Here is a 27,498-nt window from a genome sequence, read left to right as displayed (position 1 = left end):
TTTCCTCAGTTAAAGGCCCTGTTCCTCTTACACTCACTCGCTGTAAATGACCATGCTATTTCTCTCACACTGAAAATGACCCTGCTCCTCTCACTGTGCTGTTTCTCTCTCACTCTCAATGCCTCGCTGTTTTTCTCACACTTTCTCATTGTAAATGCCTCACTGTTTCTCTCACTTTCTCATTGTAAATGCAGGGAGAACTAGGAGTCACCCTGTTTATAAATAAGGGGTCGCCCATTTAAAAGGGGTGAGGTGAAATTTTTTCCACTCAGAGGGTCATATTTGCTTCTACCACCTTTTCAGGAAGAGAGTTCCAGAGTCTTTGAATATTTTTAAGGCAGAGGCAGATAGATTTTTGGTAAACAAAGGGGTGATAGGTTATCGGGGGTTGGTGGGATGCAGATTTCAGGTTACTATCCGATCAGCCATGATCTTATTAAATGGTGGAGCAAGTTTGAGGGGCCTACACCTGCTCCTTGTTCGTATGTTTGTACTGGAGCTGTTGGGATGCATTGGTGGGTCAAGTTCAGGCAAGTTCAGACTTGTACGCTGCACAGGGTCTTCTATGATAGCTTGCCAAATAACACTTTCTCACAACCAGAGTGGAGCTCACAGCTTTCAATCTGAAAAAAAAACTAGAAATCTTTTTGTTCTCTGCACACTTGAGTGCGAAGTATTTCAGTGGGTTTCTCCTATTTACTCTGTGAAATTCTGAAAAAACTAATTTTATATTTAGTCTTTATCATTTAAAAAGATAAAAACTATAAAAATGCTAATTTAAGGACTAAACTGGCCAGCCTAATCGCCTGGATTCTTTAACTATCGTGCTCCGAGGCAGATGAAGGTATCAGCTGATGTACACAATTTATGAAGCTCAGACAATTTTATGAAAACTGAAAATTCATTCCAAGTCCATCAAAGCCAACTGCATTCTTCGTTTCCATTAAGATGATTGAATTATTAACAGCAGTGCAGGACGAAACCTTCTAACTGTTTGCTATTAATCAGAGAAAAATTACACATTTTCAATTGCCTCTACCTCCCTCTGCTTGATGCTTTAAAACCTCTACCTCTTTCCTAGCTTCTCTTCGGTTTCTTTTTCAGTTTTACATTATGCATTAGGTCGAACATCTCAACATCACGTGATCAGATGCGGCACTGATGACATTAATGCAGGTTGATCAGGGAATAGATTGCAGACTGTAACCAGGAACCACTACAGGCAGCTGGGTACCGACGGTAAATGCACAGCTGCAATTCACAGTCACTGTTCTCTTCTATTTATCCACTCAACCATTTCTCTTTCATAAATTCCTTTTGTTCAGTTCCTCTTATCCCTTGCAGACTATAGTATAGCTAACTTTCATCCACGTCTGCTCCTTCATCTGCTCTTTGTCCAGGTCTACACATAACTCTAAACAGCACCTTTTACTTTCTATATTTTGTAAATGTACACATCTCCCTCAATTCTCTCCTTCCTCTGATAAAATGTTTTTGAGAACTGGAGACCCATCTAATCACCAATCCCTAGATTACCAGCTTTACTTTCCTACACTTTTCCATCTCGCTGGTGTCCTGCACCTTTGGCGTCAGCCCTACACAAGCTGTCCTCAATAACGGGAAGAAAAATGTCCTTTTCATTGCCTCTCTCTGGTCTGTCACTTCTGGTCATTTCAGTTAACAATCTCTTTGACTGACAGCTCCTAATGTGTAATTTTCAACAAGGTGGTGATTTCAAGCATCAAATTCTCACTAACAATATTTGTGAGCATGATTTGTTTCAATCAGATAGCGTTTAAAGTGCTCCTCATAAAGGACTTTCCAAGCTGCACTTATTCATCCTATCATTCTCTCAGCACCATCTCACTCAAGGCCACCCTATTACCTCCTTGTATACTTCACACTCCATCTTTGTCAGTACAGATAGAATAGATGCTGAGAGGATGTTTCTTCTCATGGGGGAGTCCAGAACCAGGGGACACAGTTTCAAAATAAGAGGTCCCCCATTTAAGCCAGTGATGAGAAGGATTTTCTTCTCTCACAGGGGTCGTTAGTCTTTGGAATTCTCTACGCCAGAGAGCAGTGGAAGCTGGGTCATTGAATATATTCAAGATTGAGTTAGACAGATTTTTTTTCGACACAGGAGTCACAGGTTATGGGGGACAGGCATTGACGAGAAGTTAAGAGCACAACTAGATCAGCCATGATCTTATCGAATAGCAGAGCAGGCTTGATGGGCCAAATGGCTTACTCATGTTCCTATTTCTTATGATCTTAGCTTGTGAATCAGCCACTGCATATCACCCCTACCATCACTGATCAGTCTAAGAAGCAGCTTCGGATTTCGATCTACTTAATACTGCTTGACTGTGGACCCAGGGCATAACATTGGTCACTGCCAAAATCTATTATAGACAGGCCTCGCAATTCTTCCACATTTAGGAAGATTTTCTTGTACTCCTATCTGAGAAACACAGTCACCTGCTATTGGCTGCTCCTTTCAAAATACAGAGAAACACAAAAATGGGCCTATCAAACATGCTGATCTCTTGCACAAGAGGATCCAATCACCTGTATCAGGGCTAGGTGAAGGAAGAAGAGGAGGGAAGCAGCAATATAAAAGGAATTGCATTAATAGTGTTTTTCATGAACCCACCATGTATCAAAGAATTTTACAGCCAATGAGGTACTTTTGGAGTGTAGTCACTGTTGCAACATAGGAAAGACAGCATAATAAGATCTCACAAACAGCAATAAGGTGCATGGCCTGATAATCTGTTTTAGTGATGTTGTTTGGCCACCAGGAGAACTCCCCTGCTCTTCTTCAAATAGCACCATGGGACTGTTTACATTTATCTGAGAGTGCAAAGAGAGCCTCAGTTTAACATCTCATCCGAAAGATGGCAACTCCGACAGTGCAGTGCTCCCTCAGTACCATGTACTGGGAGTGTCCTCCTGGACTATGGACTTAAGTCTCTGAAGTGGGACTTGAACCCACTATCTTCTGATTCAGAGGGGGAAAAGTGCTGCCCACTGAACCATGGCTCACATCTAAAGTCCTAAAGATACATTCTTTATGATATATTGAACTAATGAGAGTTCTTACATTGTGGAACTGATAGCAGATACTTACCTACTCAGGCAGCTGGACAGAATAGGGAGCTGTGAAAAATAGATACATCAAAAGGAGGTCAGTTTTTGGGTACTATCTGTCTGAAAGGATATACATGGAAGTATATTCAAGGAGGCCAGTGACAGATTTGGTTCAATCTGCATCCATGTTAAAACTGAGCACTCAGCATTAATGATAAACCAGGTAGGAAACAGACAGTACGTTTACCGATAGATATGCTAATTGCAGCTAAAAAGGAAGCACGTTCCATAGAACTGCACAGAGCAGAATCCTTTCCAACTGCTCTAAAAACACTTCAGTTTCATGTAGTATTCTCCAATACCTTGCAGGAATTTTTAAACTGTATTTTAGAAATGCTGTATAGAGAGAGATAAGAGACAATTAGAATGTGATGCAAAGCTGTAATCTCACTCAAGGGTCCTACAGTACAAACACAGCCTTTCAATGCTGCTGGAGGCCAACTCAAAGGCATTCCACCATCAGTATTAATGACTGAAAATAGCTGAAAAAGATGAAAAACAATGGTCAAACATCAGGCTCTCAGAAATATATTAAATATATTTTTGATGGGCTTCATTCACAATAGCCATTTATATGCACCAACGTTGACCAACTTTAAGTAATTAGTACAGACTGATGTGACTGAACCTCTGTCATAATTAAAAAACATGAATGATAGAGCAGTGGTCCACAGGATCCAAGAATGGCACGACACAGAAGTAAGCTATTTGGCCTGTTGTAACTGTGCCAGCTCTTTGACAGAGCTATCCCTTTTATTCCAATTTGCAGCTCTGGTTGCACAACAGTTGATTTTGATTCTGGCCCGGACGGGGAATCATCTGTCACAAGTTTAGGTGGCCTCTTTTAGCCAACTTGTTGTTTGGTGTAAGTTGAGGTTTTGGGCATGCAACACGGGAATAAAACTGACACCACTGCACAGAGAACACAAAATGATTGGTGCAGTAATTGGGAAAATTAACACATTTGCCAATGCATAGTGAGCCACAGTGAGAACTGTGTACAGTTCTGGGCGCCACAATCTAGGAAGGATGTGAACGCAGAGAGAATGCAGAAGAGGTTTACGAGAATGGTTCCAGGGATGAGACACTTCATTTATGAGGAAAGATTGGAGAAGTTGGACTGGAGAGGAGAAGGCTAAGAGGAGACTTGATAGAAGCTTTCAAAATCATGAGAGTCCCGGATAGGGTAGAAACTGTTCCTGCCCGTAAACAGATCGCGAACCAGAGGGCAGAGTTTTAAAGTGTTTTGCAAAAGTGGCAACCATGAGGTGAGAAAAAGCCTTTTCACACAGCAAGGGGTTAGGGTTTGGACTGCACGGCCTGGCAGTGTGATGGAGGCAGGTTCAATTGAGGCATTGAAGGGGTCATTGGATGATTACCTAAATAGAAATATTGTGCAGGGTCACGGGGAAAAGGCAGGAGATTGGCACCAAGTTAAAACGCTCAGAGCCGGCACAGACATGATGGGCTGAATGGTCTCCTCCCACACCGTAACAATTCTATGATTTGTGAGAGGTGCTTTAATTTGTATTAAGCGATACTTTACTTGAGCTGAAGCAACTTAATCCTGACACAGTTTCACAGGGCTGGATTTTCAGCTCGGCGTACCGGCGAGTGTCCCAACATCACTGCGCATTCACCCGATATTTCAGTTGGTGGGCGCTCACGGGAGTTGGCAGCGTACCAGCCAGCAATTAAGAGGGCTGTTAAATCCAAGAAATAAATTAATTAAACTGGATATTTCCCTGCCCATCCAACCTTATGGTTGGCAGGTGGGCAAAACGGCCAAGCGGCCTTTGGGTTTTTGAGGAAACCTCATCCACGGTGGGATGAGGCTTCTGATGTTAATTAAAAATAAAATAGAAATTTTTTAAATCTCATTTCTAACATGTCCCTGCTTATGTGACAGAGTCACATGACCGGGGACATGTTTTCCATTTTTTAAAAACTTTATTTTTCATGTGAAAAGTCTTCAGCTCCCTGAGGCAGCTCTGTGAGCGCACCTGCGCACATGGGCTGGCTTCCGCGCTCACCCTCCTCCCTCCCACCCAGGCAGCACTGAGCGTTTCAGTGCGCAATTCACACTGGCTGGTCATTAATTGACCAGCCAGTGTGAAATCGCGGTCGGTGCCCGATCGCAGGCGGCGGACCATTGCTTGGCCACTCCCGGGACCGCCTGCCACACCCGCCTGATGAGGGGAAAATCCTCCTCATAGAGTGGGAAATAAATTCTTCATTTCAATAACCAGGGAAAACAGAGGTTTTTCGCCAGCTGGCCTCACAGGGAAATGAAGCAATACAAGCTGAGAACAGTCTAGTCAGGGAAGGAATAATCAGCCAGGGTTCCCATCCCTGAATGCTTGTTTCGGAATCATAATGGGACAGCATCGCCATTGATGCAACCCATAATTGAATAACTTGATGACACAATCTGTCTGGGTTCAAAGGTGAAGAACGGCTAATAGAATTGTGCCCTAAGAGTGTCAGGAGTGGACAAAGGGACGTGAGAAAATTCACACAGAAATTGAAGAAACTGTTTTTCTTAATTCCTAATTTTAGCGCATTGGTCTACAATCCATTAATGGCAGCTAAAGTCAGCAGGAGACTCCATTCTATTTAGAAACCAAAAGATTAACCATGCTCGATGTTGCTGTGCAGAAGCCATTATTATGAACGGACCTGGATTCCTTTTAAAAACAATTATTGAACTGACAGCAGACACGCTGGTTCCCCAGCTGTCATTCCTCATGTTGATAAGCACAAACTAACCCAGTTTGGATGGAAGCAGCTTTCTGCCTTGATCGTGCTGAAAAGCCCTAACTGATGCCATAGCCTGAGGAATCTTCCTAAAATTGTAATTTTATCAGAAAGACTGGACATGGATTAAAAATCTTCAATTATTAATTCAATTTTGATGGCATTTTATAATCAGAATTCTTATTAAGCTGTAGCGGATAAAATGTCACACGCTCGGCAAACACTCCGAATGCCAATTAACAACCAGGCAAAGATTTTCTACAGCTCATCAATAACTGTGACGAGGGTTAGTATTCAACAAATGCCGGCCAGTACATTAATAATCTAATTTCTTTTCCATCCATTTCTAAATATCCCAGAATATCTGTGATTTGTTACACTTTCTGTCCTCTGGAAAGAGATTAAGTACAACAACACTTCAAGCCATGCTACCTTGGTACACCTTCAACAGGAGCTTATCAGAACATTCAAGCAAAGCTCGAGGAGCGTAGTGTGATCCCACGAGAAGGATAACTGCCTTGATATGTTAATGTATTTTTCCATCTGACAGAATATACATTGGATATCTAGCCATATGCAATTCATAAAAGTTCTATTACGGCGGCAGGAATGGGACCTCATTGTGGGCAGGAATGACTGAAAGGATTGAGAGTTAACAGGAGGACACCATAAATGAATTCTAATGTGACTTATGGTATTAAACCCTTTCCATCCTGGCTGATAGTGACTGTTCTGGGTGGATTAACCAATGTAATTGATTTATTATTTTTTATTATTTGCAATGGCTCATGGATCTAGCTCCAAGATTAATCATTAGTCAGTTGGACTCCTTCATCCTTCTTTCCTACTGACACTTTTGCATTAATTTTCATGCACCATGTGAATGCCTATTTTAACAATCTATGTTTTCCTGAAGTCTTATCCTCCTCAGTGTTTACTACATTCCTGAGTTTCGAATCCTCTGCAAACTTTGAAATTATGCGCTGTATACCCATTGATATATATATATATATATATATAAAAAATGTAGTGATGGATACTGGGTTAGTCACGATTCAGACTGTTTCGCAATTTAGTGATTTCTGATCCCTGCTTCTTCCAAACACTGTCCATTATACAGCCTTGACCGTTCCTCAGATTTCTCAGTCCAACTGCAGTTAGTACATGTGTCCAAAACGGCATGTAACACCTGGAAAGTAGCCATGTCCAAACCAAGGGAGGTGGAAGGGTGAGGGTGGGGGGGTTTCCTATTAACTGTCTGCTGCATAGAGAATATGAGAAAACATGCATTTGGAAAAAAAAAAGATTGGAATGAGAGACAGAATATTAAACTGCAATAGCTTTCAACAACCACATTTGCATCATGAATAATTTAAATTTTTCGAAAGTGTTATAGCATTACATGGTTGTACTGCTTGTAAACCACTACAATATTCTGGCTCCTGTGGGGTTAGTCTGTTCTAGATAATGAGTGTTTATGAAACATCAAGATTTCTGTCACTACAGTCAGACTCTGAACCTACATCTGCTGCTGTGCCTCTTAATCCTGTGATTCTCCTGCCCTTGAGAGTTTACCAAATTTCTACACCAATCGTATGCAAGGTTCACACTAATGTATTGCGGACGCTGCTACCCAGTCTACTGCTGGTCAAACTATCCCCAATGCAGAACAACTTCCATGGCAACACACAGTGGAAACAAACGGCAGTACACGCTTCCCTGTAACATCACACATTACAGAGAGCTTGGATTACTACTCCACCATTCACCCTGGAACTTAAACCCTATTGGTGGTTTGGAATTAAGCTGATATTCCACTATGATCTTCTGGTTATTGAAGCAACACAAGTGATAACAAAAATAAGATTAAATTCACAACTGCAGGGTTTGAATTTGAATAAAAGAGCTTTTGCAATGTTTGGAATTGCCCTGTTGTTCATTTAAATACTTACCGTAATTATACCATAACAAGGATTAAACTGTGTACTTTAACTAAACTCTACAGTTTGATCAAAGATATTACCAGCTTCAATTTAAATCTTAAAAACAAATTTAAGGCCAGTAACAAATACTGCAGTCTAGACTATCAGAGCAAAGCCAGTCACAATAACTATCTGTCTGACCGGAGTGACAAACACCACTAGCCTCGATCCTCTGTCACAGCAAACACTGCAGGATTTGGGTCATTGAATGCAGGGCTAGCTCAATAGTACTGATGGGATATTGTGCTAGTATACTGTACCACTCACGCTTAAAAACAATTCCGATAATGAAACACCATCAGCAATCAGAGCGTGTGATTGGTGACCACTTCAGTGAACAGCTCTGTCAACTCATTGAATTCAGGATCTGTTCATGTCTTCCAGCATGACAAACAGAAAGCAGCAAATGAGCCACGAAGAACCTGCATTAATCAGTCATTTGCTAGATTGTCATTGCAGAATTGGGTACCTTATACAATTACACTATGCTTACATGCTTTCTTACGCTCATTTAAAATATCGTTACCATGACAACTCCTTTTTAAATCAAGCTCACTAGCTTCAGTAACCATTTAGGAAATATTCTGATGCAGTTTACACAGGCTGGACTCAGGCAGATTAATAATCTGTTCACGTGACCTCACTGAGTACATTAACCCTAATTCATGCCTTTGTCACCTCTAGACTCGACTGTTCCAATGCACTCTTAACTGGTCTCCCACGCCTGAGCTCATCCAAAACTCTGTTGCCCATGTCCTAACTTGCACCAAATGTTGTTCACTTATCAATCTTATACTTGCTGACCCTCATTGACACCTGGTCAAGCAATATCTTGATTTAAAATTCTCAACTTTAGTTTTCAAATCCACCCCCCCCCCATCTTGAATTTCCTCCAACCCCACAGCCTCCAAGATATGTGCGTCCACTCATTATGGTCTCTTGAGCATCACTGATTTTAATCACTCCAACATTAGTGGATGTGCCTTCTGGTGTGTTGGCCCTAAGATCTGGAATTGCCTCCCTAAACTTCTCCACCTCTCTACCTTGTCTTCCTCCTTTAAGACACTCCTTAAAATCCACCTCTTTGATCAAGCTTTTGGTCATCTGAACTAATATCTCCTTATGTAGCTCAATGTCATACTTTGTTTTCTAATGTTTCTGTGAAGCACCTTGGGATGTTTCACCATGTTAAAGGTGCTATGTAAATATAAGTTGTTGTTGTAGGGCAGTATCCAGGAATAGTGCAGCTATCCATCAGAGATTACTCATAGGTACAATTGGCCCACATTCAGCAATGGGCATTCTCAAACAGCAAGTTAAGTATGGTCCTGGACCTCTATGTCTGACATTCCCTATGATGGATATTTTAATGCTCATCCAGGTTTACCGTGAATGCATGACCCAATTAAAGAAACCAGTTTATTTAGTAGCACCCTGCAAATATTTCAGACTCTGCATGGCATCACACCTGAATGCTCAGGGCCACACATAGATATATGGCACTGTTCAGCTCTCAGCTCAAATAGAATACCAAACATAACCTACTGGGTTATAGGTGAGAGAGAGACAGACAGAGAGAGAGAGATTATTCTATTCAATTATACTTATTAACTCATACAGCTTTCTATCCACCTACTATCTAACATACATATATATAAATATACACATATATATAAAAATAAAGATCACAATTCACCCAAAGAATCAGATATAAAATAGTCCCCACACCTCACTACAGATCTCCTCATCTGATGCCTCAACTTGTGTTCCTATCTTACGCATCAGTACAGCTATTGTGGATATACCAGCACTGACCCCGCTAAGACAGGCACGTCCAAACTTCTGGTCCTCGTGGGAAATACAAATACATACCATGTGTTAATCTGCTATAGGTGCTGTGCATGTTCAAGGATGCACACAGTATTGTTGTCAGTAGACACTGTGAAAGTTTAAAATCATGGTCCCATTCATCGTAAAGTAGGCCTCTGCTCTTTGAAGTTTAGAAAAATGAAAAATTAGCTCATTCTTAAGAGATTAACAGGGTAGATGCCAAGAAGCTGTTTGCCTTGGCTGGAGAGTTTAGAACTAGGGGCAACTAAGAAACTAGTATCAGGGGAAGGGGTTAGCCATTTAGAGCTGAGATGGGGAAAAATTTCTTCACAGAGCGGGTTGCAATTTTAGAATCCTCTAGCCCAGCAAACCGTGGATGCTCAGTCCACAAGTATATTAAGAACTGAGATCGATAGACTTTTGGACACAGAATCAAGAAATGTGGAGCTAGGGCAGCAAAGTTGAGTTGAGGTGGAAGATCAGCCATAATCTTGCTGAATGGCAGAGCAGGTTCGAGGGGCCAAATGGCCAACTCCTGCCTCCCATTCCGGACATCCTTCTCTGCATACACCTCAGGTTTTTAAACAGATCTCGGTGTTGTGATCAGGGTATATTCACCAAAGAAGCAACAACACTAAGGATCAGCCATTTTTAACTTCCAGGACTCTAAAATTCAAGCAGAACAATCACATAAGATTACAAGAGAATTTGGGCTGAGTTATCACCACTTTGCGGACACAATGCATGGACCATTACAGCAGCAGCTTACACCACTGACTGATGCAGAAAATAGCAGTCACCAAATAACTATCTCCTAATAACTACACACCCATTATCCATTAATGTTAAACATGTAGACCAAGAGGGACGGGAACTAAGATTTTGAATCAGAACAACATTTTTCTTCTAATGGGAAAAGGAACTGAGCTGGCATGATCTTGTGGTGATGGATTGATAGAGATAGATAGAGAACAGAGACAGAAAGAAAAACGGAGATGAGGCGGGAAAGCAAAGCATAGGCTGGGACTTTCCAGCCTGCCCGTCATCGGGATCTTCTGGTCCCACCAAAAGTCAATGGATTGTCAATGTGGCCAGCCACATCACACAGTGAGGCCAGAAAACCCTAGCCATAGAGCTTTATGGCACAGGAAGAGGCCATTCGACTCATTGGCTGGGATCTTTTAGCACCCCCATGGCAGGTGTCCCCATAGCAGGGTCAACAAGCCATTGAAATCTTCATTCACATTGGTGGGACCGGAAGATGCTGCCGGCGTGAGGGGCTGGAAAATTCCGGCTATCGAGTCTGTGCCGGCTCCTCGAAAGAGCTAGCCAATTAATCCTGTTCGCCTCTTTCCTCATAGCCCTGCAAATGATTAAATAATGAAGTATTTAACCCAATTCACCTTTAAAAGTTACTACTAAATCTGCTTCCATCATCTTTTCAAGTGGCGCAGTCCAGATCAGTAAACAATAAAAAAAAAGTTTCATCTCCTCCCTGTTAAGAAAAAAATCATTCCATAAATTTATCCACAAAAATCCAGCACATTATGAACTTTTGCCTCTTACACAACATCTGCCATTTATTAACATTAAATTTCCTTTCCCAAAGATCTAAAACATAAACACGCCGGTGTCATACGGAGGATCTGGAAAATTGCAGCTATTTGCCCGAGCCTGCGTGGAGATTATTACTGTCCACTGCTCTCTCCTTCTGCCATCACTGGTCAATTATTACTGCCCCTGGCTCTCTCTTTCCCCCATTAGTGACTGATTGTTACCTTTCCCAGCTCCTTCTCTCCCTACATTCAAAGTCTTCATCATCTGAAAGTAAAATTGTTTCAGAATATAACAGAGAATGTATCAGTTGTGTGGATACACAAATTAATCACAAACATATTGCACCCTAAAACTATAAATGACATGAAAATGGAGGGATGCAGTATGCAAGTTCAAATGTTCCCCTGGGTAATCCTAAATTTAAAAATATTGCAAGATTTGACCTAGAGTACATTATCTGGAAGCTGATCAATAGAACTCATCAATTTATTTTGCACATACAGTAGCCCTAGGGATGATCTGCTCATTCAGGGTCAGTGACTCGATTACAATCTGCGTAAGTTTGTTCAAAATATTTTAATCTTAAAGTTGTGAAAGTTTGCTGATGAGATGAAATATTTCAAATTCCACTGCTCACTGCCCTTGTCTTAATAAACAGCTGTGAGCTGTAATATTTCTTTCTGACCCCTACAGGTGTATTAATTAATTTGTTTCTAATTACATTGCCTTTACTAGGCAATATTGTCTGTACAAGTATAAGCACATGAAAAAGGACAGGCAAATCATTTGGTCTATCAATCCCACCTCATCCAGACACACTGCAGCCTCATATACCATAAACATGTCTGACCCCCTCAAGGCATTTAAGGCAAGTTTCAGGAAAACACATTAATCCATGAGTATCCCTATTTTCAGCTACCTTGAAACCCCTCTTTGTTTCTCAAGTCCTGTTTCAAATTAATAGAGGGGCAAAACATTAATGTGCAAATATAAAAGATCAAAAATGTATAAATAAATGAGGTAAACCATATGTGAGAATGGCAGAAAGTGTGACAGTGAATTGAACGCTATGTAGTTGTTTATTAGCACATGGACAACAGGTCAGCAATAGGTGACCCTTGCACTCAATATCAGATATCTCAATCTTATTCATGCCTTTCAACGAACAAAGGTATCTTCAATAAAATACAATTGTCAGTTAGCATCTATATATTAACATTTTGGATTTAGACCCTTCAGCAGAACTGAAAATTAATTTCTCAATGTAAACTAAACTGGATAAGGGGCAAGGGAGAGAAAGAGGTCAATGCCCAAACAACAACGTGCATTTACATAGCTCCTTTAATGGAGTAAAACATTCCAAGGTGCTTCACAGGAGCATTATAAAACAAAATGCAAGACCGAGTCACATATGGTGGTGATATTAGGGTGGGTGATCAGAAGTTTAGTGAAAGAGATAGATTTTAAGGAATGTCTTAAAGAGAGAGAGGTAGACAGGCAGAGAGGTTTAGAGAGGGCCAGAGCTTAGGGCTCAGGTAGCTGAAGGCAAGTAAGGATGAAAACTGGTGAATGATATATGAAGATTTGAAGAAGTTTGAAGGGAACAAGACTGTTTCCTCTGGCTGTGAACTCAGTGGCCAGAGATCATTGATTTAAAAGAGCCACAGAGTGAGGATTAGAGAAAGAGAAATTGCCTAATACAGGGGGTTGCTGGAGCGTGGAATGTTTTGCCATACTGAATGATCGAAGCAGAGACCATGGAATCTTTTATTGGAAAACTGAATAAATATGTAAAGCTGAAGATGATACAGGGCTATGAGAGAGCAGAGGGAAGTACAATTAGTTTGGGATTGATGGAGGGCTATGGGGATGGAAGACAGCAGTGGGAATTGTTATGGACTGAACCAACGAGTAGGCAGAGATATGATGAGATGAATAGCCTCCTGCTCTGTAAACTCCTGTAATTTAAGGAAGGGAATGAAAAAGTAAAAGAGTGAATAGCTAAATAAAGTGATAAAACACTTGGGAGGACAATGGAGAAAATAAAAGAACTCCATTTGTAGGAAATCTGAAATAAAGCAATGCATTGGAGACAGGTCAGGTCAAGTCAGTAATCCTGGTGAAACCACACGCCAGTTTCTTCATATCTCTCAATTCCAGTCCATAGTTCTCACCTAACACCTTTGATGGCTCCATTTTTTGTCTCAAAATATTTTCCCTCTCAACAGTTTCCAACTCTCATTAATCCATCAAAGCATCAAATAATGATCCTATAGATCTATTGTGATCCCTCTCCCACCCTCCTGGATAGGAGACAAGAAAAAAAACTCTGTCACCTGATAGGCAAAGTTCTCTCACCTCTATTCCCCACATCTCTCTGTAACTGCACAATATTACTTGTCTATTTAAGACCATAAGACGTAGGAGCAGAAGTAGGCCATTCGGTCCATCGAGTCTGCTCTACCATTTATTGAGATCATGGCTGATCTGATAACCCTCAACTCCACTTTCCTGCCTTTTCCCCATAACCATCGATTCCCTTACTAATTAAAAATCTGTCTATCTCAGCCTTGAATATACTTAACGGCCCAGCTTCTACAGTCCTCTGTGGTAAAGAATTTCACAGGTTCTCTAGAAGAAATTCCTCCTCATCTCTGTTTTAAATGGGTGACCACTTACTCTGAGATTATGTTATCTGGTCCTACACAAGGGGAAACAACCTCTAAGCATCTACCCTGTCAAGCCCCCTGAGAATCTTATATGTTTCATAAGGTCACCTCTTATTCTTCTAAACTCCAATGAGTACAGGTCCAACCTACTCAACCTCTCCTCATAAGAAAATCCCTCCATACCCAGAATCAACCTAGTGAACCTTCACTGGACTGCCTCCAATGCCAGTATAATTTTTTTCGAATAATTTATATATTTTTTCAATATATTTTTCTTTTCCCACCTATTTCTATTATCATTTTAAAATTTATTTCCATCCATTGTTTTATCTCTACCTTTTAGCCTATTTCGATTCCTTCCCCCTGCCCCACCCCCACTAGGGCCATCTGTCACTTGCTCATCCTGCTTCCTCCCCTTAATGTCACCATTTGCACATCATTTAGCTAATATCACCATCGTCAACACCCCTTTGTCTGACATCTTTTGCAATCTCTTCTTTGCCTCCACCTATCACTGGTTTTCTATCCAGCTCCACCTGTCCCACCCGCTCAAACAGCTTATATTTCATTACATTTCTATTTTCCTTTAGTTCTGATGAAGAGTCATATGGACTTGAAACGTTAATTCTGTCTTCCTCTCCACAGATGCTGTTAGACCTGCTGAGTTTTTCCAGCTATTTTTGTTTTTGTTCCAGTATATCTTTCCTTAGATAAGGGGACTAAAACTGTTCACAGTATTCTAGGTGTGGTCTAACGAGTGCCTTGGATAGTTTTAGCAAGACCTTCCTATTTTTATACCCCATTCCCTTTGAAATAACAGCCAACACTCTATCTGCCTTCCCTATTAACTGCTGAACTTGTATGTTAGGTTTTTGCGATTCATGCACAAGAACTCCCAAATCCCTCTGTGCTGCAGCCTTTTACAGTATTTCTCTATTTAAGTAATGTTCCGCTCCTCTATTCTTCCTGCCAAAGTGCATAACCTCCCATTTGCCCACATTATATTCCATCTGCCACATTTTTGCCCACTCGCTTAACCTGTCTATATCCCTCTGTAGAATCCTTGTGCCATCCTCACCGCTTGCCTTCCCATCTATTTTTGTATCATCTGTAAATTTGGTGATAGTACATTCACTTCCCTCATCTAAGTCATTAATATATATTGTAAATAATTGAGGCCCCAGCACTGATCCCTGTGGCACCCCCCAATTACAGGTTGCTAGCCTGAAAATGCCCCTCTTATCCCAACTCTATCTTCTGTTAGCCAATCCTCTATCCATGCTAATATACTACCCCCAACACCCTGGGCTCTTATCTTATTATGTAGCCTTATGTGCAGTACCTTATCAAACACCTTTTGTAAATCCAAATATATTACATCTACTGGTTCCCCTTTATCTATCCTACTCGTTACCTCCTCAAAGAATTTTAATAAATTTGTCAGGCATGATTTCCCCTTCATGAAGCCATGCTGACTCTGCTTGTTTATATTATGTCATTCTAAATGTTCAGCTATTACATACTTTCTTATAGACTCCAACATTTTCCCAATGACAGATGTTATGCTAAACTCAGTGCTTCCCTGAACTTAGACAAAACAGTGAAATCCCATTGCACCTCATGCCCCACATTCCTTGCAACTTTCTGCAACTAGTAAAAATAGAAACTGTCAAAAAATGTATATTTTGCCATAACTTCTGCCATTGTTATTCTTTCGTTAGTCAGCAGGAGGCACAAGCTGCTTTCTCTGCCAGTTGCCTACTCAAGTTTAACAAATTCCAGGATGAGCCAAATAGTTTTCAAGTTCTGACTCGTATTGAAGCTAGGAACTGACACTTCTAATTATTGTCTGAATGACAATCCCTCCTTTTTCACCCTCACCTTACACAAAACCTACAAGTGGACTCACTATGAGTAGCATGACTCTCACCCAGCCATTACATTAGCCAGGGGCCAGAGATGCAGGAGCTCGGATAGCAGCATAAGTAGCGCAATATAACTGAAGATATAATTCATTCAGGCTTTTGGACCTCTGATTATATTCATTTTAGGCATGGATCCATTACTGGAAGGAACTGTTGGCATCTACAGTTAATGATTTTGTGTGGAACAGCTTCAATTGCACCATTTGCAGGTGACACAAGAAATAGCCCAGGCAGAACTTATCAAAACACATTCTAACACCATGCCCTGACTCTTGAGCCCAGAAGCCAATACTCTGCCAAATTCATTGTGCCAACAGGGGCCACCCCCAGGAGTAGCTATATGCTGTCAGTTACAGCCACACAGGGACTAAAAATTACCCTTATATAATTCTATATTTAAAAAACAAGATTTAATATTATTACCTCCAAGACAGGGCATCTGAAGCAGTTATTTTGTCTGGATGAGCTGCTCAAAATGCTGGTATTGCCTTCCCAACATCTCTCTTTAGGAATTGCTAAGAATCACCAGAGCCCACTGGCAAAGCAAAAGCATTGAGAGAAATACTGCACCTAAAAGCAGCAGCTAGTCATCTTGTAACTCCTGCAAGAGCTGGCCATCATAAGTTACCCAGTGTTGAAGGGGTGCTTTTATCTCTCATTTTATTTCATTAGACTTCAAAATTTGCAACACCCATTGCCCCAACTCCGACCCATTGAAATAAACTATATCCATTACTATAACAAAAACAAAAATTGCTGGAAAAACTCAGCAGGTCTGACAGCATCTGTGGAAAGACAGAGTTAACATTGAGTCCAGATGACTCTTCTTCAGAACTAAAGAGAAGCAGAAACGTGATGAAATATATACAGTATAAGGGGGGGTGGGACAGATGAAGCTGGATAGAAGGCCAGTGATAGGTGGAGGCAAAGGAGCAACTGCAAAAGATGTCATAAAGAAAAAGGTCAAAGGAGTATTGATGGTAGTGATACTGGCTAAAGGAGGTGCTAATGGTGACATTAAGAGTAGAAAGCAGGATGAGCAAGTGACAGATGGCCCTTTCAACAACACCCGTTTGACCTTTTGTTTATGACATCTTTTGCAATCCGTCCTTTGCCTCCACCTACCACTGAGCTCCTATCCAGCTTCGCCTGTCCCACCACCCCCCTTTATACAGTATATATTTCACCACATTTCTACTTCTCTTTAGTTCTGAAGAAGAGTCATATGGACTCGAAACATTAACTTCTGCCTTTCCCTCCACAGATGTTGTCAGACCTGCTGAGTTTTTCCAGCAAAATTTGTGTTTGTGTTTGTGTTGACAGATGGTCCTAGTGGGAGTGGGGTGGGATGGGGGAAGGGGACAGTGTGGGAGAAAATATCAAAATAGGCTAGAAGATGGGGATAAAACAATGAATGGAAATAAATTTTAAAAATAATAATAGAAATAGGTGTGGAAAATAAATACCCATTACTAACAACACTCAACATGGTGCCGATTCCTCAAAAGATATTGTGTCGTGAGATTAGACCATAAGACATAGGAGCAGAAATTAGGCCATTCGACCCATCGAGTCTGCTCCGCCGTTCAATCATAGCTGATAAGTTTCTCAACCCCATTCTCCCGCCTTCTCCCCGTAACCTTTGATCCCCTTACCAATCAAGAACCTATCTACCTCAGTCTTAAATACACTCAATGACCTGGCCTCCACAGCCTTCTGTGGCAATGAATTCCATAGATTCACCACTCTCTGGCTAAAGAGGTTTCTCCTCATCTCTGCTTTAAAAGGTCTTCCCTTTACTCTGAGGCTGAGCCCTCGGGTCCTAGTCTCTCCTACTACTGGAAACATCTTCCCCACGTCCACTCTATCCAGGCCTTTCAGTATTCTGTAAGTTTCAATCAGATCCCCTCCTCATCCTTCTAAACTCCATTGAGTATAGACCCAGAGTCCTCAAACATTCCTCATATGTTAAGCCTTTCATTCCTGGGATTGTTCTCATGAACCTCCTCTGGACCCTCTCCAGGGCTAACACATCCTTCCTGAGATACGGGGCCCAAAATTGCTCACAATATTCTAAATGTGGTCTGACTAGAGCCTTATAAAGCCTCAGCAACACATCCCTGCTTTTATATTCTAGTCCTCTTGAAATAAATGCCAACATGGCATTTGCCTTCCTAACTACCGACTAACCTGCAAGTTAACCTTAAGGGAATCCTGGACTAGCACTCCCAAGTCCCTTTACACTCCAGATTTCTGAATTCTCTCCCCATTTAGAAAATAGTCTATGCCTCTATTCTTCCTACCAAAGTGCATGACCTCAAACTTCCCCATGTTGTATTTCATCTGCCACTTCTTTGCCCATTCTCCTAACCTGTCCAAATCCTTCTACAGCCTCCCCACCTCCTCAATACTACCTGCCCCTCCACCTATCTTTGTATCATCTGCAAACTTAGCTAGGATGCCCTCAGTTCCTTCATCTAGATCATTAATGTATAAAGTGAAAAGTTGTGGGCCCAACACTGACCCCTGCGGAACTCCACTAGTCACCGGCCGCCATCCTGAGAATGACCCCCTTATCCCCACTCTCTGCCTCCTGCCAGACAGCCAATCTTCTATCCATGCTAGTACCTTGCCTCTAACACCATGGGCTCTTATCTTACTGAGCAGCCTCCTGTGCGGCACCTTGTCAAAGACCTTCTGGAAATCCAAGTAAATAGCATCCATTGGCTCTCCTTTGTCTAACCTACTCATTACCTCCTCAAAGAATTCTAACAGATTTGTCAGGCATGACCTCTCCTTGATGAAACCACTCTGACTTTGCCCTATTTTACCATGCACTTCCAAGTATTCTGAAATCTCATCCTTAATAATGGACTCTAAAATCTTACCAATGACCAAGGTCAGGCCTGTAATTTCCCATCCTTTGCTTCACTCCCTTCTTAAACAGGGGGGCTTACATTAGCAATTTTCCAGTCCTCTGGGACCTTCCCTGTCTCAAGTGATTCCTGAAAGATCATCACTAACGCCTCCACTATCTCTTCAGCTATCTCCTTCAGAACTCTGGGGTATAATCCTCTGGTCCAGGTGATTTATCCACCTTCAGAACTTTCAGTTTCCTAGCACCTTCTCCTTAGTAATGGCCACCATATTCACCTCTGCCCCCTGACTCTCTTGAACTTTGGGGATGTTACTCTTGTCTTTCACCGTGAAGACTAATGCAAAGTACCTATTCAGTTCCTCCACCATTTCTTTGTTCCCCACTACTGCTTCTCCAGCGTCATTTTCCAGCGGCCCAATGTCCACTTTTGCCTCTCTCTTATCCTTTATATATCTAAAAAAACTCTTGCAATCTTCTTTTATATTACTAGCTAGATTACCCTCATATTTAATCTTCTCCCTCCTTATTTCTTTTTTAGTTGTCCTCTATTGGTCTTTGTAGGCTTCCCAATCCCCTGGTTTCCCACCGCTCTTCGCCATATTGTATGTTTCCTCTTTAGCTTTTATGTTGTCCCTGACTTCCCTTGTTAGCCATGGTTGCCTCGTCCTCCCTTTAGTATGCTTCTTCTTCCTAGGGATGAATTTTTGCTGTGTCTCCCAAATTACTCCCAGAAACTCCTGCCATTGCTGTTCCACTGTCTTTCCTGCTAAGCTCATCTCCCAGTCAATTCTGGCCAGCTCCTCCCTCATGCCTCTGTAGTTGCCTTTATTCAACTGTAATACCGTTACATCTGATTCCAGCTTTTTCCTCTCAAATTGCAGGGTAAATAAATTCTATCATATTATGGTCACTTCCTTCTAAGGGTTCCTTCACCTTAAGCTCTCTTATCAAATCTTCCTCATTTCACGTCACTAAGTCTAGAATTGCCTGTTCCCTAGTGGGCTCCACCACAAGCTGCTCCAAAGCCATCTCGTAGACATTCCACAAATTCCTTTTCTTGAGATCCACTACCAACCTGATTTTCCCAGTCTACCTGCATATTGAAATCCCCCATGATCACTGTTGTATCTTGCGGCCCACATCCTGACTACTGTTCGGAGGCCTGTACATAACTCCCATTATGGTTTTTTTACTTTTGTGGTTCTTCAACTCTACCCACACAGATTCGACACCATCTGACCCTACGTCATTTCTAGCTATCGATTTAATTTTGTTTCTTATTAACAAAGCAACCCCATCCCCTCTGCCAACCTGCCTATCTTTTTGATAGGATGTATATCCTTGGATATTTAGCTCCCAGTCCTGATCGCTTTGCATCCATGTCTCCGTGATGCCCACCACATCATACCTGCCAATTTCAATCTGCGTCACAAGCTCATTTACCTTATTTCGTATACTACGTGCATTCAGATACAACACCTTCAGTCCTGTATTTCCCATCCCCTTTCTCATTGTTGTCCCTTTACCTGGTGTGCCTGAAGTTAGATTCCTAGCCCTTTCCAAACACTCTGTCCTATTTTGTGTTCTGGAGACTTAAATAGCCTCTCCCGGGCTCTCCTTTTCAGTTTTTTCATAATTTTCCATGAAGTTGAATCCACCCCCCCACATGCTAACCTGCTGCTTTGTTTCCCATTAGTCATACTTCTTGGAGTTTTACCCCCCCCACCCCACACTTTCTAGTTTAAAGTCCTGTTGACCACCCTATTTACCCTTTTCGCTAGAACATTAGTCCCAGATCGGTTCAGGTGGAGACCATCCCAATGGTACATATCCTTCCTGTTCCAATACTGATGCCAGTGCCCCACGAAATGGAACCCCTCTTTCCCGCACCACTCCTTCAGCCACGTGTTTACTTCCCTTATTCTCGCGTCCCCATGCCAATTTGCACGTGGTTCGGGTAGTAGATTACACTCCTACTGCCAGCAGTACACAAACCTACAGAGAAGCATATTTTGTATCAACAGGCTATACACAAGTATTATTTTCTGTTTTTGTAGTTAATCCATATATTGTTGGTTAAGAGGGAGGAAGGAATGGAAGTGGGTTAACAATTCCATCCCGTTAAGTATTTAAAAAACTGAGAACCCTGAGCATTACGCAGAGAGTAACCTTTACCCTGATGAATAATGATTCTGTATAGTTATACGTCGATGCAGTGACCACCACTCAAATCCTTTACTCTGCTGAAATTGTACCCAGCCATCTTTTCATACTGTGGAATATGCAGGAACTCAAAATATAATCTTTGTCGAGTTTTAGGGTGTTGATATTGAGAGAGGTGGAACTAAAGCATGTAGCTGATGTCTTATACTGCAATAATTGGAGATAGATTGTACACTCAATGATGATCAAAACTAGGGTGTGCCCACAGGATACTGGAAATATGGAAATAAGAATCCACTTAACAGTGCATGCTGCAACGCCCCCGCAGCCACACCATCCATTATCTGGATATGGTAATTAACATTCTACAACTCTCAGTAATTAACATGCCAGCTCCTGGTGATCTCACAGACCAGGGTCTGAAGTTGGAATATGTCATCTCACTTCAGCCCCTTAATACATTCTGATAGACCAATAAAACTGGTAGTTTAGTTCACTCCCCCTACATATTATACAGAATAGCTCTCTCTTTGAGCTCCATCACCTGCGCCCCCTCCACCCTGTCTCTCACATTTGCTCTTTTCAGTGATGACAAAGTGCTCTCTCCCCTTGTAATTCTGACAACCTAGCGAATATCAGGACCTCTGTTTGGGGAATCCCAAACTTGAATTTACATCTCATTCCATCACTATAGCATATTTAAATGAAGGGCTTTTACCCTTATTCCTAATCCTTAATATAGTCAAAGGATGGAGACCAACGGTCACATTCTCTTGCTTGTCATTCAGCAAGATAACGAACTGAAAATGAATTATGCCCCTGACACCCTTAACCCACGGCACTGCTCTGTAAGAGTTGAGATAGCTATAACCTGTACAAAGCACTTTGCACCTTCTGATTCTTAAAGTCAATCCTCTTCCATCTACTTATAAACAATAAATTGATGACACATTCTAAACACTTGCGTATGACAGTTGGATTTGTAAAATTAGACTAATGTGAGAACTGCTCACTGACAGACAAGAGGTGAGAACAGTGAGGTGCTTAGAATCAGCGAGGAAGCATTGAGAACACCGCTCCACACACCAATCATGCAATTATAGTTGCTGAAAAGATAGCAGGTTTCAGATTAGCAAAGCTTTTGTTAATAAAAGTTCTTCCGCAGGCCCTGTCCTACCTGTAATGTTGACCTCAACCAGACCCGACCGTGTGCCAATTGCATTTGTAGCTTCACAAACATATGTCCCAGCAAGGTCATAGGTCACAGTCCCTTTGAAGAGCAGAGTGGTATTCTGTGGTTCCACATTTACAGGCAATGAGCCATTTAACCTGTAAAAATAAACACACTGTAATTTCAACAGAGATCAAGGCTATCAGAGCATTAGAACAGTGGCTTTTCATCTGAGGCACCCGAGGTTAAATTCAGATGAAACAGATTAATGTCCTCTCCCTCTGACACTGGCACAGAGGGATGAATCGCATCGAGCTTGAATCTAGCAAAGGTAGTCTACTCCTCATTTCAGAATTTAACAAAATTGTTAGCAAGTGATACAATAGTCAAGAAAACTAGCAGTGTGCAAGAGGGCCAGAGTACAGCGCATTTCCTCAGCACTGTAAAACAGCCAGGGAGATACCTGGCCACAGCAGCAACATCACTCATAAGCTTCCATTTTATAAACATTTGAGCTGAGTTTGAATTTTGCAGTCTGAGCACATGCAGTGCTCAGTCACCTGTACAGCAGAACTATTAAGTCTGCACTCAGTTGCTTTTCAAAACTATTTAAAAAAAATTAAAAGGACAAATTTTAAATGCTTTATTAAGGTAAAGTTCATAGTGAGTCTTTTTATTTGAAAGAGGTTCTGTTAGTGTAAGCTTGAAAAAATAATGACAAATGTACTGTTTACATAGCAGTTGCTGCATTTGTTTTCTGCCTATAAACTTTAGAAAGAATTCAAATTTCTAACAGCTGGATATGAGATAGAGGGGTAGATAGAGAGCACTTGTCATTCTTAGTTATTACCTGATCTGAATTAACTCTCTTCTCTGGGTTTGCTTTACATGTTTTCTGTCTGGGGTTGGGGCAGGGGAGGGTCTTGCTAATCTCCAGCCTTGCTTGAGACTTTTGTGTTGCTCTCATTTTTTTTTTTTAAATGAATTTTTAAGAGTTTGCATTTGTTTAGATGCTTGTTGCGAGTCACAGTGCTGCCTCCTTCACCAATGCTTGTTCAGCCTGAAATAAGTGCCTAGCGTCTGCATCCTCTTCAACTCTAAACTGATCTTCAACCCCACATATACCCATCACAAACACTCATTACACTTCCTCCTCCTGAGGATGACACTCGGCTGGTGCACTGCATTTCTGCCAATGGTGGATGGAAAAGATGTGAACACTTCACCTCAGGCGGCAACCAGGAGTTAACAATAGTGGGTCCAGAAAACACTGGTTGGAAGTGTGGAAAATGCTTCCCAGTGGTTCTCCAGCAGATAGGGGTGACATTCAGCAGCAGTAAAAAAAAGGGAGACCTGCAATCAGAGTCACAGGTCACAAACTTCCTATCTGTAACCCCGTAGTACAGCATCATTGTTTATACTATACAGCTGCAGCCCCAATGAATGTGTGAAAGTTTAAGTGAATAGGTTGCAAAAACCTTCAGCAACACCTGGTTCTAATGACAGGTGAGACTGGGACAGGTTGGTTGGTATCTCCTTGGCTACCCCAGCTGCCCAATTCCTACCTAAACAAATTGGAGGTAGAGCCAAGTGAGAGCTGGTAACATGGTCAAAACCTTGCCTACAATGAGGGACTTACAGGGCATAAATTGGGAATGAACAACACACAACACAGACAAGAAATGTTTTTATCCCCTTCATCTCTCTCCTTCTATAAAGTCTGTTGTGACCTTTTTGAACCGTGTACACACAAAATTGGACTCACATTCACATCCACAGCAACACATTCAAATTTTATGTGTAATCATATGCAGGTATACAGAATTTCTCTTCACTTCCCCAGGTGTGCTGGCTCTTGTTTGGATATGGGTCCACAGCCATCCCCAACAACTCTAATAATTTGAAAAAAACTCAGCGGGTCTGACAGCATCTGTGGAGAGGGATACAGTTGACGTTTCGAGTCCGTATGACCCTTCATCAGAACTAAGACATGCCTATGTCTATGATATGTCTTAGCTCTGATGAAGGGTCATACGGACTCGAAACGTCAACTGTATCCTTCTCCGCAGATGCTGTCAGACCTGCTGAGTTTTTCCAGGTATTTTTGTTTTTGTTCTAGATTTCCAGCATCCTCAGTATTTTGCTTTTAACTCTAATAATTTGCCTGAGGGGAATTCTCCTGTGCGTCCTGGGGCAGGTGGAGTGGAATCCAAACCTACCCCACCCAACGTCTGGCTGCACACTTGCCCAACGAGAGCCAATGGATGATCAGAACAGGAATCCTGCCTAACTTTCTCTGTCCCACTTCTATAGTGCGGAGATCACCTCTGGCATCCCAAATGAGAACAATCAATGCAGCACAGATCATCATTTAAACCTGAGGCTTTCTGGCCTGTACAACAACATGTGGCACCTTTAACCATCAGATACACATTCCTAATCCAAAACTACAAAGCTGCAACTTCTCTGCCTCCAACATCTACTGTAACCAGCCATACAATGTGTGAAATGACAACATCCCAAAAGATAAAAGTGCATCAAGGTGTAGTGTTGTTGTTCTGATGACAAGTCTTTCCGCTTTATTGCCATACCAACTGCAACTGCTGATTGGCAATGGCTGCAGGTGTCCCTGAACTCGTAAAACTCAAACCCTTTAACACTGCTGTGTTGTGCTCTGGCTGTTATTGTGTGCAACTCTGCGCTGACAGGCGAGTGATGAATCAGCTCAGAGCGCTGAAAAGCCGATTAATTGTCAGGATAAATTCTGTTTCTCCCATCATCACAATCACAGTTAAGTCCTGTCCAATCACTCACAGTCTGACACCTGGCCTGGCTGTAGTCAAAGATATTAAACTTCAGTTTTGTACAAACAGAAACTGCTCTGAAAGGTCCCTAGTGCAGTCGGTTAAGATAGAACAAAACACACCAAAAACTAAAGGTCATGTGGCAATGCTATGTGAGGTCAGTGCTCAGAATTACATTACTTTACAGTAAAAAAAATCCTGCATCCTTTCACTACATATTGCACCACTGGTGATAACTAAACGCACACACATCATTTACTCATGTCGTATCATTGCTCTCGGAATAAGGAGGCCTCCTCAGGAATCAAGCTGAAGAATCCTGATCAAGGCTAATGCAGTTGGGGTTTATTTATATATAAAGCTGCTGACCTGATACAGGCATCACATCCAGTCAGAAGGGTGAAACCGTAGTTAAACAGTGCTCAACCTTCATAATTCTGATCATCGGGGAAGTACAGTGGGCAGTGGCCCAAGATGGGTGGTATTAGATCAGCTGCCAGTTATACACAGCTCCTGGTCTCCAATTCCATTGTAGTCAATAGTATTAAACACTAAGAGCTGTCTAAACGGGTGACTGATCTGATACCACCCACCTCCTGAGACGAGATTTTATCCAGAATCTTTCGAGGTTAATAGCGGAAAACTGAACAGGGTGTCATATCATAGGATGATTTCCTTTAGCCACAGAGACTGTAGCAAATGGAACCAATCTGTGCATAGATAACAATAACTGGGTTATTATCAGATAATAAAAACGGGTTATTATCAGCCTTCAAAACAATATAGATTGGCATAAATCAAAGGCACAAATATAGAGTCTAGTGTTACTTTGGGAGTATATGATCAAACTCCAGAAAACACCAAACTCTCCCCCTCCCATCAATCCTACCCCAACCAAACATCTGAAGTTCCTGTCTGACATATCCATTTGTTTGTATAATATCCACACAGATAATCTGCTGTTACTGTTTCCATTATAAACAACGACAGTGAGTCAGCTTGTGACTGGAGGATGCAGCTGCGGCTTTTAATGTGAAAACAGCCACCTGATCTCAGAGATACAAAGTCATGGGAAACAGATCAATGGACATAGACAGGACAGTGTGCATTTTAAATAAGTGCGACTATCAAATAATGGAGGAATGTTGTGAAAGCACCCCCCTGATTCCTGGTGAAGCTCAGCCAACAGCTGATTGGAGATTTCTTTAGTCTGCCAGTCAATCAACCTCAATATGCAAGGCAATCTTATACAGCAGAGATAGGATATTGTATGCATTATAAATACAGAGATGCAGTGCCACACATATCATAAATAGTATGAGACACAGTCAAACTGTTTCTGGTCTCCAGTCATTATAAACCAGCCTAATTTTTTTCCTTTGTAATTCACCCTCTAATGTCCAGTTGAATAGATGCATTTAACAAATTGAAGGTTTTACATTATAATCAAAAAAAAAATCAATGGAAGAAAGACTGGTAATAATGCATCAAACACCCAGTCCTTTCACATCCACAGACTGAACAGAAATCCTACACAGAGAGATGGGGAGAATGTCTCCCCTCTCAAAGATGCCAGTGCATCTTAATTACATGAGTATGGGTATTTCAACCAAGCACAAAACTGTTCACATGTAGCACAAAATAGCTCTTCAATCTTGCTCGTATATGCTCTGATGTATGGTATAGTAACTGGAAATGTCAAACACGTAATTTCAAAACTTGCCAGTATTGTGAACTGTGAAGGGGATGGTGTAGAACTTCAAAAGGACATAGACAAGCTGGTGGAATGGGCGGACAAGTGACAGATGAAATTTAATGCAGAGAAGTGTGAAATGATTCATTTGGCGGGAAGGCAGCAGTACAAAAATAAAGGGTACAATTCTAAAGAGGGTGCAGGAGCAAAGGGACCTGGCTGTATATGTGGATAAATCATTGAAGGTCGCAGAACAGGTCAAGAGCGCAGCCATTAAAACATACAATATCTCTAGACTTTATAAATAGGGACATAAAGTATAAAAGCAAGGAAGTTATGTTAAACTTGCACAGAGCATTGGTTTGGTCTCAACTGAAGCATTGTGCCCAGGTCTTGGTACCACACTTTAGGAAATATGTGAAGGCATTAGAGTGAGTGCAGAAAAGATTCATGAAAATCTTCTTCGCACAGTGGGTGGATAGGGTCTGGAATGGAAGTGTGGTGGAAGCAGGTTCAATCAAGGCACTCAAGAGAGGATTAGATTGTTATCTGAAATGGAAGAACATGCAAGACTACAGGGAGAAGGCAGGGAGTGACGACAGGCAAATTGCTCCTACAGATATGATAGGCTGAATGGCCTCCTCCTGCACTGTAACAATTCTGTGATTCTGTGAAGTACAGAACTGAGCACTCTGAGGTTAGGACTAAGGCTCACTGATGAAGGAGAGCATGGCACATTTAACCCGTGTATAACTGAACACCCAAGTGCAGTCACAGGGTGAAATAACTAGGCAATGTTCCCTCCCCAGTACTAAAATTGCCCACTCTGATGAGGAAAAAGAAAATTAAATCTTGGTGTAGAATGGGGTGAGGGAAAAATGGTGAACCCAACCACTCCATTGCCACCTCTACTTGT

The 27,498-nt window shown here is 41.6% G+C and overlaps 1 protein-coding gene across 3 annotated transcripts in view; it reads right to left on the bottom strand.

Moving 5' to 3' along the window:
* The window catches only part of nectin1b (nectin cell adhesion molecule 1b), a 210,128-nt gene that overhangs the window by 50,908 nt on the left and 131,722 nt on the right, over nt 1–27,498 (bottom strand). For all 3 annotated transcript variants that reach the window (XM_041174361.1, XM_041174358.1, XM_041174359.1), the window contains exon 5: nt 22,092–22,243. In XM_041174361.1, coding sequence (XP_041030295.1) covers nt 22,092–22,243 — 152 coding nt within the window. The remainder of the gene's footprint in view (nt 1–22,091; nt 22,244–27,498) is intronic.

This window comes from Carcharodon carcharias, chromosome 25, assembly GCF_017639515.1.
Source record: "Carcharodon carcharias isolate sCarCar2 chromosome 25, sCarCar2.pri, whole genome shotgun sequence".
In the NCBI taxonomy this organism is placed as follows: Eukaryota; Metazoa; Chordata; class Chondrichthyes; order Lamniformes; family Lamnidae; genus Carcharodon; species Carcharodon carcharias.
Note: the sequence above shows the minus strand (reverse complement) of the source record. Positions and strands in the feature narration are given on the sequence as shown.